General features: G+C 46.6%; 1 protein-coding gene across 4 annotated transcripts in view; it reads left to right on the plus strand.

Moving 5' to 3' along the window:
- Positions 1-3,114: 3,114 nt before the first annotated feature.
- Positions 3,115-13,517, plus strand: part of TRIM37 (tripartite motif containing 37) — a 212,303-nt gene continuing 201,900 nt past the window's right edge. For all 4 annotated transcript variants that reach the window (XM_056556846.1, XM_056556847.1, XM_056556848.1 and 1 more), the window contains exon 1: positions 3,115-3,472. In XM_056556846.1, coding sequence (XP_056412821.1) covers positions 3,314-3,472 — 159 coding nt within the window. In that variant the 5' untranslated portion in view covers positions 3,115-3,313. The remainder of the gene's footprint in view (positions 3,473-13,517) is intronic.

A 13,517-nucleotide genomic window follows, 5' to 3' on the forward strand; every position in this document is an offset into this window, starting at 1 on the left:
TAGCAGCTCAGCAGGGAACAGGGAAGAATAGTCAGTGGTGGCTCAGAGGGGCCAAGATGGCGCTGAGTGGCGCTGTGCAGGTACTCAGCTGAGCGCACCCGATGAGGGCCCCCTTTCTCCGCACCGGAGCTTGTCCTGACTGCGGGCACCCGTTATTGTGCTCACCGGGTTCTCCGCAGTCTTCCTTAGGCCGCCCAGTTGTAATCCCGGTCCTCGCTATCGCAGTCAGCTTCCGGAACTCCGATATCGCTGTGCTGCCCGGTGAATCACGGGGAGCGAGATCTTCGCTGCTGGCTGAACTCCGTAACCCCCACGGGAGTGCAGGTTCGTGCAGGGACCTCGAGCGGGGCAAAGTCGCCCGGTACTGTGCCGTTCTGGGGTGTGGGGTATAGGAGCTCCGTCCCTCCGCTCCTCACGTGGCCGCGCCGGAACCGGAAGTCTCGTAGTTATAGTTTTCACAACAGCTGGAGGCATACGGGTTGGGAAACATTGAGTTAGGAAACAATGTTTCCCAACCAGTGTGCCTCCTGTTGTTGCAAAACCACAACTCCCAAACATTCTCAGGCATGCTGGGAGTAGTAGTTCGGCAACATCTTTAGAGCCAGATGTTGCCGAACTACAACTCCCAGCATGCTTGGAGTTGTAGTTTGCAACATCTGGAGGACTACAGTTTGCAGACCACTAATACAGTGGTTCCCAATCTGTGCCCTTCCAGATGTTGCAAAACTACAACTCCCAGTATGCCAAAACTGTCCAGGCATGCTGGGAGTTGTAGTTCTGCCACATCTGAAGGGCCAGATGTTACAGAACTACAACTCCCAGCATGCCTGGACAGTAAGGGCATGCTGAGAATGTGTAGTTTTGCAACATCTGGAAGGGCACAGTGGTCTCCAAACTGTGGACCTCCAGATGTTGCAAAACTGCAACTCCCAGCATGCCCAGATGCCAAGGGCTGTCTGGGCATGCTGGGAGTTGTAATATATAGGGTCCCAATACAGCAATGCATGTCGCTTTACGGCGATGTGCATTGCTGTAAAGGGCCCGACCGCGGCTGAAGATCAACTCACCTGTCGCCGCCGCCGCCATCTTCCTCGCCGGGATCCGGGTATTCAGGGACGAGGTAAGTACCGGGGCCGGTCCCCAGCACTCCCCCGTCCCCCGCCACGTCCTCCGGTCTTCCTCCCGTCCTCTCCGGACTTTCAGGGGCCGGGCAGGGCGGGAGGAAGTAACCGCCCCCCCCCTCCTGCGATTGGTCGGTTAACTAACCGACAGATCGCAGGGTATAGGAGGAGGTGACAGGCTTGCCACCTCGCTCCTAGTCTTCAGCATGGTCCTGGCTGTCTGTGACAGCCGGGATCATGCGAAATTACCGGGCGGTCGGGTCCCAGAGACCCGATCAGCCCAGTATCGCCGCAGATCGCAAGGGCGATTTCCCTTGCGATTTGCGGCGATCGCCGACATGGGGGGCCTACATGGCCCCCCTCGGCGTTTGCCCTGGATCCCTGCTGAAGGATTTCAGCAGGGAACCGCTTCCGATCTCCGCCGGGTGAGCGGCGGAGACCAGGAAAAGACATGACGTATGCATATGTCATGGGTCCTTAAGACCCAGGGTGTTATAACGTATGCATACGTCATGGGTCCTGAAGAGGTTAAAGAACCATATTTCAAAAGGGCTTTAATTTTCATCAGTAACAAGGTTTTGGTTACCACAGTGCCCATTTAACCTGTTGGGGATGGAGCGCGTCATAGTGGGTCGGGCTAATAGCGCGCGGCACTGATCGCGGTGCTGCACGCTATTAACCCTTTAGACGCGGTGTTCAAAGTTGAATGTTGCGTCTAAAGTGAAAGTTAACTAATGCCGGTTAGCTCAGGGGGCTGTTCAGCATCCCGAACAGCTGTAGGACAGCAGGAGGGTCCCCTACCTGCCTCCTCGCTGTCCGATTGCTGAATGACTGCTCAATGCCTGAGATCCAGGCATAAGCAGTCAAGCAGCAGAATCATTGATCAATGGTTTCCTATGAGAAACCATTGATCAATGTAAAAGATCAGTGTGTGCAGTGTTATGGCCACTAGAGGGGGCTATAACATTGCAAGAAAAAAAAAAAAAAAAAAGTGGAAAAAAAAGTGAATAAAGCTAATTCAACCCCTTCCCTAATAAAAGTTTGAATCACCCCCCTTTTGCCATTTAGAAAAAAAACTGTGTAATGTCCGAAGTATACAAATATATCATTAGTTAAACCGCACGGTCAATGGCGTACACGCAAAAAAATACCAAAGTCCATAATAACGTATTTTTGGTCACTTTTTATATCATAAAAAATGAATAAAAAGCGATCAAAATGTCTGATCAATACAAAAATAGTACCGCTAAAAACTTCAGATCACAGCACAAAAAATGAGCCCTCATACCACCCCATACGCGGAAAAATAAAAAAGTTATAGGGGTCAGAAATGACAATTTTAAACGTATACATTTCCCTGCATGTAGTTATGATTTGGGAAGCCCCCAAAAGTTACAAAATTGCGTTTTTTCTTCAATTTTGTCATTCAATTATTTGTTTTTCCGTTTCGCCGAAGATTTTTGGGTAAAATGACTGATGTCATTACAAAGTAGAATTGGTGGCGCAAAAAAATAAGCCCTCATATGGATTTTTTTAGGTGCAAAATTGAAAGAGTTATGATTTCTAAAAGGTAAAGAGGAAAAAACGAAAAAGTGCAAAAACGGAAAAACGCTCCGTCCCCAAGGGGTTAAAGATGAAAGTTACAAAAGTAGCTGAATAGACTTTTCCTCATATTACAAGCTCTTCTATACACATGTAGCTATATATATAGCTTTTAGGACAGTGTTTCCCAACCAGTGTGCCTCCAGCTGTTGCAAAACTACAACTCCCAGCAAGCCCGGAAAGCCTTTGGCTTTCCGGGCATGCTGGGAGTTGTAGTTTTGCAACAGCTGGAGGCCCCCTGCTTGGGAAACACTGCTCTAGGGCGCCTGGGCTCGGTCTACACTCCTCAATGAACCGCTCACTACTGCCCCCTACAGTGCGGCACTTCCCAGCTGCCTACAAGACCCAGTGTGGGAGCTCAGGCGCCGGCGCGCTGACGTCACTAGCCCCGCCTCTCCATCGCTCGCTCGGCCCTGGCGTCGCTCGTCTCTCAGTAACGAGCCGCGGTTCAACATGGCGGCCGAGCTCTCTCTGTGCTGAGCGGTAGCGCTGTTGTTTTCCTCCTGTGTCCGCACACGGAGTAGCCCGGCACATTTACTGCATCTCCCCGGCCTCCACCACCCCTGACTCTCCCCTTCCCCGGCTGCTGCATGTCTGCAGCTGACAGGGGGCGTTTTACTGATAATTTCCTCACCTGTCTCTGCAGCACCATCAAGTACCTGACCTACTTCAGGTCCAGGAAGAAATCTCTTCAGTACTGCAAGATAAGGGAACCCAAACTGGAGGAGATGGACGAGCAGAGCGTGGAGGTATGACAGGTGGCTGGCTATGGATATGAGGGGACAGGGCTATGGATATGAGGGGACAGGGCTATGGCCTCCCTGGGCTTCAACTGGGTGCACTGCCCTCATACCCCAGCTAGAGGGGGCTATAGAGTGGCCACAGAGTCCTGACATCTAGGCTTTTATATTTCTCCTGTGAAGTCAATAGGAATAAACCCTCTGCAGATGTAGATGGGGCTTATGTCTGTAAGAACCCATCATGGCCTGGAGAGCTCTTGGCTTGGCTCCTATTTAGAGTCACTTACTGCAATGGCCACAGTCTGGTGATGAAAGCAGCATTGCACCCTGGATCCGGGGCTTTGGTGCCCATATAGGTTTTCTTCTAGTGTAGATCTTGTTCTGGAGGATGCGGTGTGACATGGTTGTAGCAAACAGGTAAATGCAGCAGCACTCCAGCGTAGTGAGAAATAGTGACTTTATTTATCACCAAAATACATTGCGACGTTTCAACCACCTCTCGTGGCCGTCCACGACGGCCACGAGAGGTGGTTGAAACGTCGCAATGTATTTTGGTGATAGTCACTATTTCTCACTTCGCTGGAGTGCTGCTGCATTTACCTGTTAACTGTATCTAATTGGGGTTTGAGGACCAGGGCCCATCCACAGCCTGCACCCTCTACAACACGTCTATTTGAGTGCTGCTCCACCTGCTTTTTCTTCATTGTGACGTGGTTGTAGATATATCGGTAATGTCTTGGTGCTTGACTTTGTGATCAAGTGGACATGCTGGTAGGAAAACATGGGCCCATGGTTAGATAGGGCTAGTCATCAGGATTATGGCATACCTATTTTTATGACTATAGTTCTTTCCAGCCCTGAGATATAAGCCTTTTAGGTATTATGCAAATAAGGCTTAAAGGGTACTCCACTGGAAAACTTTTATTTTTTTTTAACTGGTGCCAGAAGGTTAAACAGACTTGTAAATTACTTCTATAAAAAAAAAAAAAAAATCTTCTAGTACTTATCAGCTGCTGTTCTGATCCACAGGGAGTTCTTTTCTTTTTTGAATTTCCTTTTCTGTTACCACAGTGCTCTCTGTTGACACCTTTTGTCTGTTGTCCATTTTAGGAACTGTCCAGAGCAGGATAGGTTTTCTATGGGGATTTGCTCCTGCTCTGGACAGTTCTTGACATGGACAGAGGTGTCAGGCAGAAGGAAAATTCAAAAAGAAAAGAACTTCCTGTGGATCATGACAGCAGCTGACAAGTACTGGAAGGATTGAGATTTTTTTTAATAGAAGTAATTTACAAATCTGTTTAACTTTCTGTCACCAGTTGATTAAAAGTTTTTTGCAGTGGAGTACCTCTTTAACCCCTTAAGGACTCAGGGTTTTTCCGTTTTTGCACTTTCGTTTTTTCCTCCTTACCTTTTAAAAATCATAACCCTTTCAATTTTCCACCTAAAAATCCATATTATGGCTTATTTTTTGCGTCGCCAATTCTACTTTGCAGTGACATTAGTCATTTTACCCAAAAATGCACGGCGAAACGGAAAAAAAAATCATTGTGCGACAAAATCGAAAAAAAAACGCCATTTTGTAACTTTTGGGGGCTTTCGTTTCTACGCAGTGCATATTTCGGTAAAAATTACACCTTATCATTATTCTGTAGGTCCATACGGTTAAAATGATACCCTACTTATATAGGTTTGATTTTGTCGCACTTCTGGAAAAAATCATAACTACATGCAGGAAAATTTATACGTTTAAAAATTTCATCTTCTGACCCCTATAACTTTTTTATTTTTCCATGTATGGGGTGGTATGAGGACTCATTTTTTGCGCCGTGATCTGAAGTTTTTATCGGTATGATTTTTGTTTTGATCGGACTTTTTGATCACTTTTTATTCATTTTTTAATGATATAAAAAGTGACCAAAATACGCTTTTTTGGACTTTGGAATTTTTTTGCGCGTACGCCATTGACCGTACGGCTTAATTAATGATATATTTTTATAGTTCGGACATTTACGCACGCGGCGATACCACATATGTTTATTTTTTATTTTTTTTACACTGTTTTATTTTTTTTATGGGAAAAGGGGGGTGATTCAAACTTTTATTAGGGAAGGGGTTAAATGACCTTTATTAACACTTTTTTTTTACATTTTTTTTGCAGTGTTATAGGTCCCATAGGGACCTATAACACTGCACACACTGATCTCTAATGCTGATCACTGGCGTGCATTAACACGCCTGTGATCAGCATTATCGGCGCTTGACTGCTCCTGCCTGGATCTCAGGCACGGAGCAGTCATTCGTCGATCGGACACCGGGGAGGCAGGTAAGAGCCCTCCCGGTGTCCGATCAGCTGTTCGGGACGCCGCGATTTCACCGCGGCGGTCCCGAACAGCCCGACTGAGCAGCCGGGTCACTTTCACTTTCACTTTAGAAGCGGCGGTCAGCTTTGACCGCCGCTTCTAAAGGGTTAATACCGCACATCGCCGCGATCGGCGATGTGTGGTATTAGCCGCGGGTCCCGGCCGTTGATTAGCGCCGGGACCCACGCGATATGATGCGGGATCGCGGCGCGATCCCGCTTCATATCGCGGGAGCCGGCGCAGGACGTAAATATACGTCCTGCGTCGTTAAGGGGTTAAGTGCTTGGAGGGGGGAGTTCCTAGAATGGCAAGAGCCCAGGTAAGTCCAGCCCATGCCATCTCATGTTTCACACCAGCCTGCTCGCATCTATTTACCTCACTAGATAAAGAGGACATGGGCTGGACATAGGATGCAATCACAACCTGGATTGAGAATCTGACACTGGTTTGGCAGGAGAATTTTAAAACCACCTCCTGTCGGATCCACATCATTGATTTCAATGTCCCGGTCTCCTCATTTCTTATTGAATCTGATTTTTGAACCAGAACATAAACTATGATGTGCTACACTTTTCAGACCAGTTCAAAAACCAGATATGGTTGGAAAATGAGCCGAACGTCGACCCTATCTGACTCTAGTTTGCTCCTTGACATCAGGCGGTTTTGAAATTCTCCTGCTTCATTTGCAATTTAAGATGTGACTGCGCCCGTACCGGTGCTCTTGCTGTGCTCAATAACACCCCCGGGCTTTGGAGCCACATAACGGCAAAAAAAGTCTATATCTCAGCACTGGACAGGACTATGGAGATGGAAAAAAAAGCAAAAAAATATGCCTGAAATCCTAATGATGACTAGCCCTCCTCGGTCACGTGCTAATTTACACCCCTATTTTCCTGCTGACAGGTGTGCTATAAAGGAGTACTCCGGGATAGGGTTTTTCCCCCAACCTTTCCATTCTGCCCTATCTTAAAAAATAAACGATTGCCTCACACCTCTCTCCCGGTGCCCTCCTCTTCCTGGTATCCTGTGGCAGGATCTCCTCTGACAACTGCAGGGAAAGGTGGTGAGCAGTGGGGGGATTGGAAGGAGTTGCAATGGTGCCTTCAGGGGACCGGGGTAGGTAAGTATCACTTCTGTTTTGAACATCTTGCTTCTCTTCTCACGGTGCACAATCTCCTTGAAAAATAGTGCTCCTTGAGAAAGTAAAAAGTATGCACAAAACATTGTCTAGTGGCACTCAAGCCAGCCAGTACCCTGCTTTGTACTTATGGGAGCATAACCTCAAACAGTTTTCTACATGTGGGTGTCTCTGGTTTGGCTGATCTCCTTAGTCATGTATCAAGTCTATTTAAAGGGATCTTCTGGAGAAATGATGTCATCAAATCTAGGGATCAACCGATTATCGGTTTGGCCGATATTATCGGCCGATATTCATGACTTTGGGCGTTATCAGCAATTACCTTGCCGATAATCAGATAATGCCCCGCCCCCACCGCACCGTGCCGCACCACCTTCTTCTGGCTCCTGCTGCATCCTGCGTTACTCTGTGCGCAATGACGAGTGACGTGACGCGACGTCACCATCAGTGCGCACAGTGACAGCTCGGGAGGACGCCACCGGAGCCAGATGTAGAGTGGACCCCGGGAACAGGTAATTATAAAATGGGGGATGGGGGAGGCAATGGGGCCAGGGCGGGGCGGTGGCGGTGATAGGACTCGAGGACCCCCGGACAGGCAGGGAGAGAGAAGCGGGTGGCGGCGGCCCATGGCACCGCAAAATCCGCTGCAGTTCATTGATTTAAAGCGCCCGCTATAAATCAATAATTTGCAGCGGGGGGTGGATAAATAGGCGATAATGTATACCGGAATATCAGTCCCTAATCAAATCATCCGGTGCTAGAAAGGTATGCAGATTTGTAAATTACTGCTATTAAAATAGGGCAGCTGTGTATGAGGTACAGTGCAGCAGACATGAGTGCATAGGTTATATGGAGATAATACTAGCCATACTAATGTTAAAGAAAAATGGGAAATTTTACATAACCACAAAAGACACTGCCAAAACAGAACATTAGTTCGCACAGTTCTAAAACGTAACTTTTAATATGGAATTATATGAAATCTATGGTCCATAATATGCAAGACAGACACCAAAACACATAATATGAGGAATCAAACACCAAAATGATACATGTATATTCCACTTCTTGCTTCACCCAGTATATAAGAACAAAGGGTGCTAAATGACTCGAATGTGGCGACCAAAGTGGTGTCGCCCAAATTCAGCAACGTGTTTCACCCGGCTGGTGCTTGGCTTTTCACTGGGGACACCGGAGGACATGATTCCCAAACAAATAGAAAGTAGATAAAGCTTTAGGGTGTGCTCACACTGAGGAATTGGAGAGGAATCCTTGTGTAAAAATTCTGCCGTAGAATTTACGTTCTTTTTACGCGGAGTTAACAGGAGGAAACAGTTTTATTTTATTTATTTTTTTTGCTGGACTAAAACCACCAATTAGAATTTACCTTGTTATGTTTCTTTGATTTAATTTTTTTGGGTGGAATTAGGCGCGAAATCAGTGTCGGGCGAAATTTTTTTTTTTCTATTGACTGCAATGGGATTCTGCTCGCGGATTCGAATGAACATGCTCTTTCTTCAAGCGAAGAGGAATTCTCGAGTGAAATTTGCACAGTGGGAACTGAAAAGCGCAAAATACATTATAGTCTATAGTTATATAAAATGCTCAAGTTTTTTCAGTGGAGAATTCATGAGAAATTACTCGAGTAAATTCCTCGTGAATTACTCAGTGTGAACGCACCCTTAGGCTTCTTTCACACTGCCAATAGTACACGGCAGTGTGACTGCCGTCGGGAGAGTCATGAAGAATTACTTCGCGTCGTTTAGTGTGCAGCTTAGCCTGAGATGAGCTATGATTGGTTAAAGGGGTATTCCTTTTTGACTATGCTACAGGGGCTGTAAAGTTAGTGTAGTTCATAATATAGTGTCTGTACCTGTGTGTGACAGTTTTCTCACAATTCTTCTGTGATTTTCACCCCAATATTTATTTTTATCAGCATACAAAATGACTGTTGTCTCGGATTTTTCCCAGCTTGCAATGCTGCCAAGACCTGACTCACTAGTCAGCTGATGACAGGGATCCTGTCTGCTTCAATGGGTGGAGGGATCAATCTGCAACTAATGCAATAGCTGTAGGCACCCTGATTGAAAACCACAGGTCTTTTGAATGGATGCAGCTCATTTATATTTCAATGGATGGGGTGGCTGATGTGTGGAAGGGAGGAAAATGGAATTGTGGAATTTGTAGTCAAGAAAAGTCAAACAGGAAATACAAGTTCACAGAAAGCTAGCCACAGTGTTCTGGTAATCTCACAACATAGCCATTTAGCCCCAAGACAAGCGCAGATCCTTCCTAAGCATGTCCATTACTGTCTGCCAGGTACGTACTAAAATCACCTTATGGTGGATAATCCCTTTAGTGCTGCACACACCCCTCTCAGCATTTCCTGTGTTTGGACTTGGCCTGGCAGAAGTCCGAAGTCTGTTGCAAAGATGGGGGGGAAATGTTCTCTGGACACTATGCGCTGCTAATAGAAATACTTTTAATTCATAGCGCTGCAGGGGTATATGTATATAGATGTGCTGGGGGCAGGCAGGCCGATGCTTTTAGAATGCTTTTCACATATAGCGCTGCGGTGGCATATGTATATACATGCGAGGGTATATTATACATGCGCTGCAGAGGGTACATTATTAATGCGCTGCGGGGGGTATATATTTATTAATGTGCTGCGGGGGGCATATTATAAATGCGCTGGGGGGCTATTTATTCATCCGTTAGCACTAGTTATTTCATCTGTTATACATCCGTTTTCACACAGAAAACGGCCATTTAATAACGGATGAATGCTCATAGTGTGAAAGGAGCCTTGTTATAATTAAAATATTATTTTGAATATATTGCAAGTGCACATAGCATAAGAGACACTACTGTGCCAGAGTTACTTTCATACCGTGTTTCCCCGAAAATAAACCCTACCCCGAAAGTAAGCCCTAGCAGGATTGTGGGGTAGGGCTGCAATATAAGCCCTACCCCGAAAATAAGGCCTAGTCCAGGGGTAATCTGCTGGCGGATTGCGGTCCAGATCCGGACCGCGGCCGCCAGTATTGCCCGCAGACCCACATGGCCACCACAGTAATGCCCGGAGACTCCACACACCTTCCCGCCCCCCCAGCCGCCACAGTAATGCCCGCAAACCCGACACTGCGCCCGGACACCACAGTGCGGTAATGCCCGCAGATTCCACATCGCCCCCGTCCACCCCAGTAATGCCCGCAGACCCCACAGCCCCCCTTGGCCACCCCCCCCCCCCCGCCTCCTTTGGCTGGCCCCGCGGCAAGTTAGCTTACCGTAATTCAGCCAGGGCAGGGACGCTGACGTTCTACAACGTCGGCGCGTATGCATGGCCGACGTCACGGACGTGTCCCTGCCCCTGGCTGCTAAGCAACAGGAGAAGATCTCGCCGCAGGGTACAGTACGGTTAGAAAGTGAAATGAGTACCGTTACCCAAGTTTATTATGGCAGAGGGGTGGGGGGCACTGTAGGGCAGTGTTTCCCAACCAGTGTGCCTCTAGCTGTTGCAAAACTACAACTCCCAGCATGCCCAGACAGCCAAAGGCTGTCTGGGCATGCTGGGAGTTGTAGTTTTGCAACAGCTGGAGGACATTGGTTGGGAAACACTGCTGTAGGGTACGGTAGGAGTGTGGAGGACGAGAGGGGAAGGGGAGGATGGGGGGGGGCTGCAGGAGTGTGGAGGATGCCCCCATCCTTCCCACTCCTGCAGCCCCCCCATCCTTCCCACTCCTGCAGCCCCCCCATCCTTCCCACTCCTGCAGCCCCCCCCATCCTTCCCACTCCTGCAGCCCCCCATACCGTAAATAAATAAGCCCTACCCTGAAAATAAGCCCTAGTGTGTTTTTTGTGACTAAAATTAATATAAGACCCAGTCTTATTTTCGGAGAAACACGGTAGTAGCATTTGGTCTTTAATGACGGGTTATTTTCCTCCTGACCAGCTGTATAGTAGCTCTTGGTGAGATGGACTGTTGTCTTGACAGGCTGAACTGTGGCTAGTTGCTTGTATTGTAAACATGAGTTTAGCAACCAGAGCATCATTCTATCTATTGTGAAGCAGGCGATGTGTTGGAGTAGCTCTTAGAGACTGGTAAATAATAACTGGGACTTGTTCACACTTGTCGATGTGGCTATATAATCTAGTTCACAAAGTGGTTCCAACCTTCATTAGAATATATTAGCTGTGTCCTCGGGACACAATAAGAAGTTCTCAGTGTTCGCAAAGGACGTGATCTGTTCACACTAGCATAATGGCATTTGTACTGACAGATCAGTTTTTAAACCAGCACTCACACATGACAATAATGGTGTCTGTCAGGGGTCTGGTCATTATGACAGCAAGCAGAGCACTACAGGAATTGTCAGTTTTAAAGATGACTGTGTTAAAGGGGTTGTACAGTGGTAATTTTTTTTTTCCCCCTAAAGGGCTCAGGCTAGCCTAAAAATAAAACACTTACCTGCCTGTCCCCCACTGATCATGTACCTGCTGAAAATAGGGAAGGACAGGCAAAAAATAAATGTAGCAAAATAGTTAAATGGAGAAAATCTATAAGCAGGCAGGCCTACAATATACATATTAGTTATCTCACTAAGATTACTTCTATTTTTATGCCACTTTGTTCATCCCAATGTCTGTTATACTACATTTTTCTTGCAGTGACTGTGCAGGGTGTAATGTCGGTGGTTTGCCTCCACTTACGTACTGCTCATCCTGATGGGCAAGGCCTTTGGGTTTCCTCTGCTGCTGTGCACTTGCCTGTACATGGCTTGCCCAGAGGGGGCCAAGTTATGCTTCTGTGATGACAAGAAGGCAGAAATGGAGTACCATTGAACTCAAAAATGTAATACCTTTCCGGCTTCTGGATAATGCCTTTTTAAAGGAGAAGTATCATACTAACAAAAAAAAATGTATTCCCTAGGTCCACAGGTTGGAGACCACTGCCCTAGGGGATAACTTTTAGATCACGGGGTGGAGGTGGGTGGGGGCGTGCTGGGGCCCCTGCAATCTCCTGTACAAAGCTCCAGCTCTCCTTGGGAGCGGCACGCCACAACCCCTACCCGAAGCGGGGGCCGCCACGCCCCCACATATATCTTTATGGGAGAGCCGAAGATTGTCGAACAGCTCTCCCATAGAGACATATGGAGGGGGCATGGCAGCCCGCACTTCAGTCAGAGGTTGTGACGCGCCATTCCTGGGAGAGCCGGGGCTCCGTACAGGAGATCGCAGGGAGCCCCAGCGGATAGGGGAAAAGTTTTAATATGACATCTCCTTTTAAGGCATATCTAACATTCATGATGAATTTTCAGAATAAGCTGTCATGTGTCTGAATATATTTTTAACTGATAAACTCCAATATGACTGTTCACATGTTGCGGCTAAATAGTGGCACTTCTTATAATTACTGCATGTGTTTTGCTGCGAATCACCTTAATTGTGGTAAAAATGGTGCGTTTTATAGTCATTACGGTTATTCGCGGTAATTAATATCCGTTAAACGGATATGTCATATGCATCTTCATGCTCTTCAGAAAAATGTGGTGTGAAAAAAGCTTAAAAAAAATACACCCAAGTATGTATGGATGTATAATGTATTATATAGAAATATACAGGGGTGCAAAAAATATTTAGTCAGCCACCAATTGTGCAAGTTCTCCCACTTAAAAAGATGAGGCCTGTAATTTTAATCATAGGTATACCTCAACTATGAGAGACATAATGAGACAAAAAATCCATAAAATCACATTGTCTGATTTTTAAAGAATTTATTTGCAAATTATAGTGGAAAATTAGTATTCGGACACCTACAAACAAGCAAGATTTCTGGCTCACAGACCTGTAACTTCTTCTTTTTAAGAGTCTCCTCTGTCCTCCACTCGTTACCTGTATTAATGGCACCTCTTTGAATTTATCAGTATAAAAGACACCTGTCCACAACCTCAAACAGTCACACTCCCAACTCCACTATGGCCAAAGAGCAGTCGAAGGACACCAGAAACAAAATTGTAGACCTGCACCAGGCTGAGAAGACTGAATCTGCAATTGACAAGCAGCTTGGTGTGAAAAAAAACTGTAGGAGCAATTATTAGAAAATGGAAAACATACAAGACCACTGATAATCTCCCTCGATCTGGGCTCCTTGCAAGATCTCGCCCTATGGTGTCAAAATGATCACAAGAATGGTGAGAAAAAATCCCAGAACCATATGGGGGGACCTAGTGAAGGAACTGCAGAGAGCTGGGACCAAAGTAACAAAGGCTACCATCAGTAAAACACTACGCTGTCAGAAACTCAAATCATGCAGTACCACACGTGTCCCCCTGCTAAAGCCAGTACATGTCCGGGCCAGTCTGAAGTTTGCTAGAGATCATTCGGATGATCCAGAAGAGTATTGGGAGAATGTCATATGGTCAGATGAGACCAAAGTAGAACTTTTTGGTAAAAACTCAGCCTGTCGTGTTTGGAGGAGAGAATGCTGAGTTGCATCCAAAGAACACCATACCTACTGTGAAGCATGGGGGTGAGAACATCATGCTTTGGAGCT

Source organism: Hyla sarda, chromosome 2 (genome assembly GCF_029499605.1).
Source record: "Hyla sarda isolate aHylSar1 chromosome 2, aHylSar1.hap1, whole genome shotgun sequence".
In the NCBI taxonomy this organism is placed as follows: domain Eukaryota; kingdom Metazoa; phylum Chordata; class Amphibia; order Anura; family Hylidae; genus Hyla; species Hyla sarda.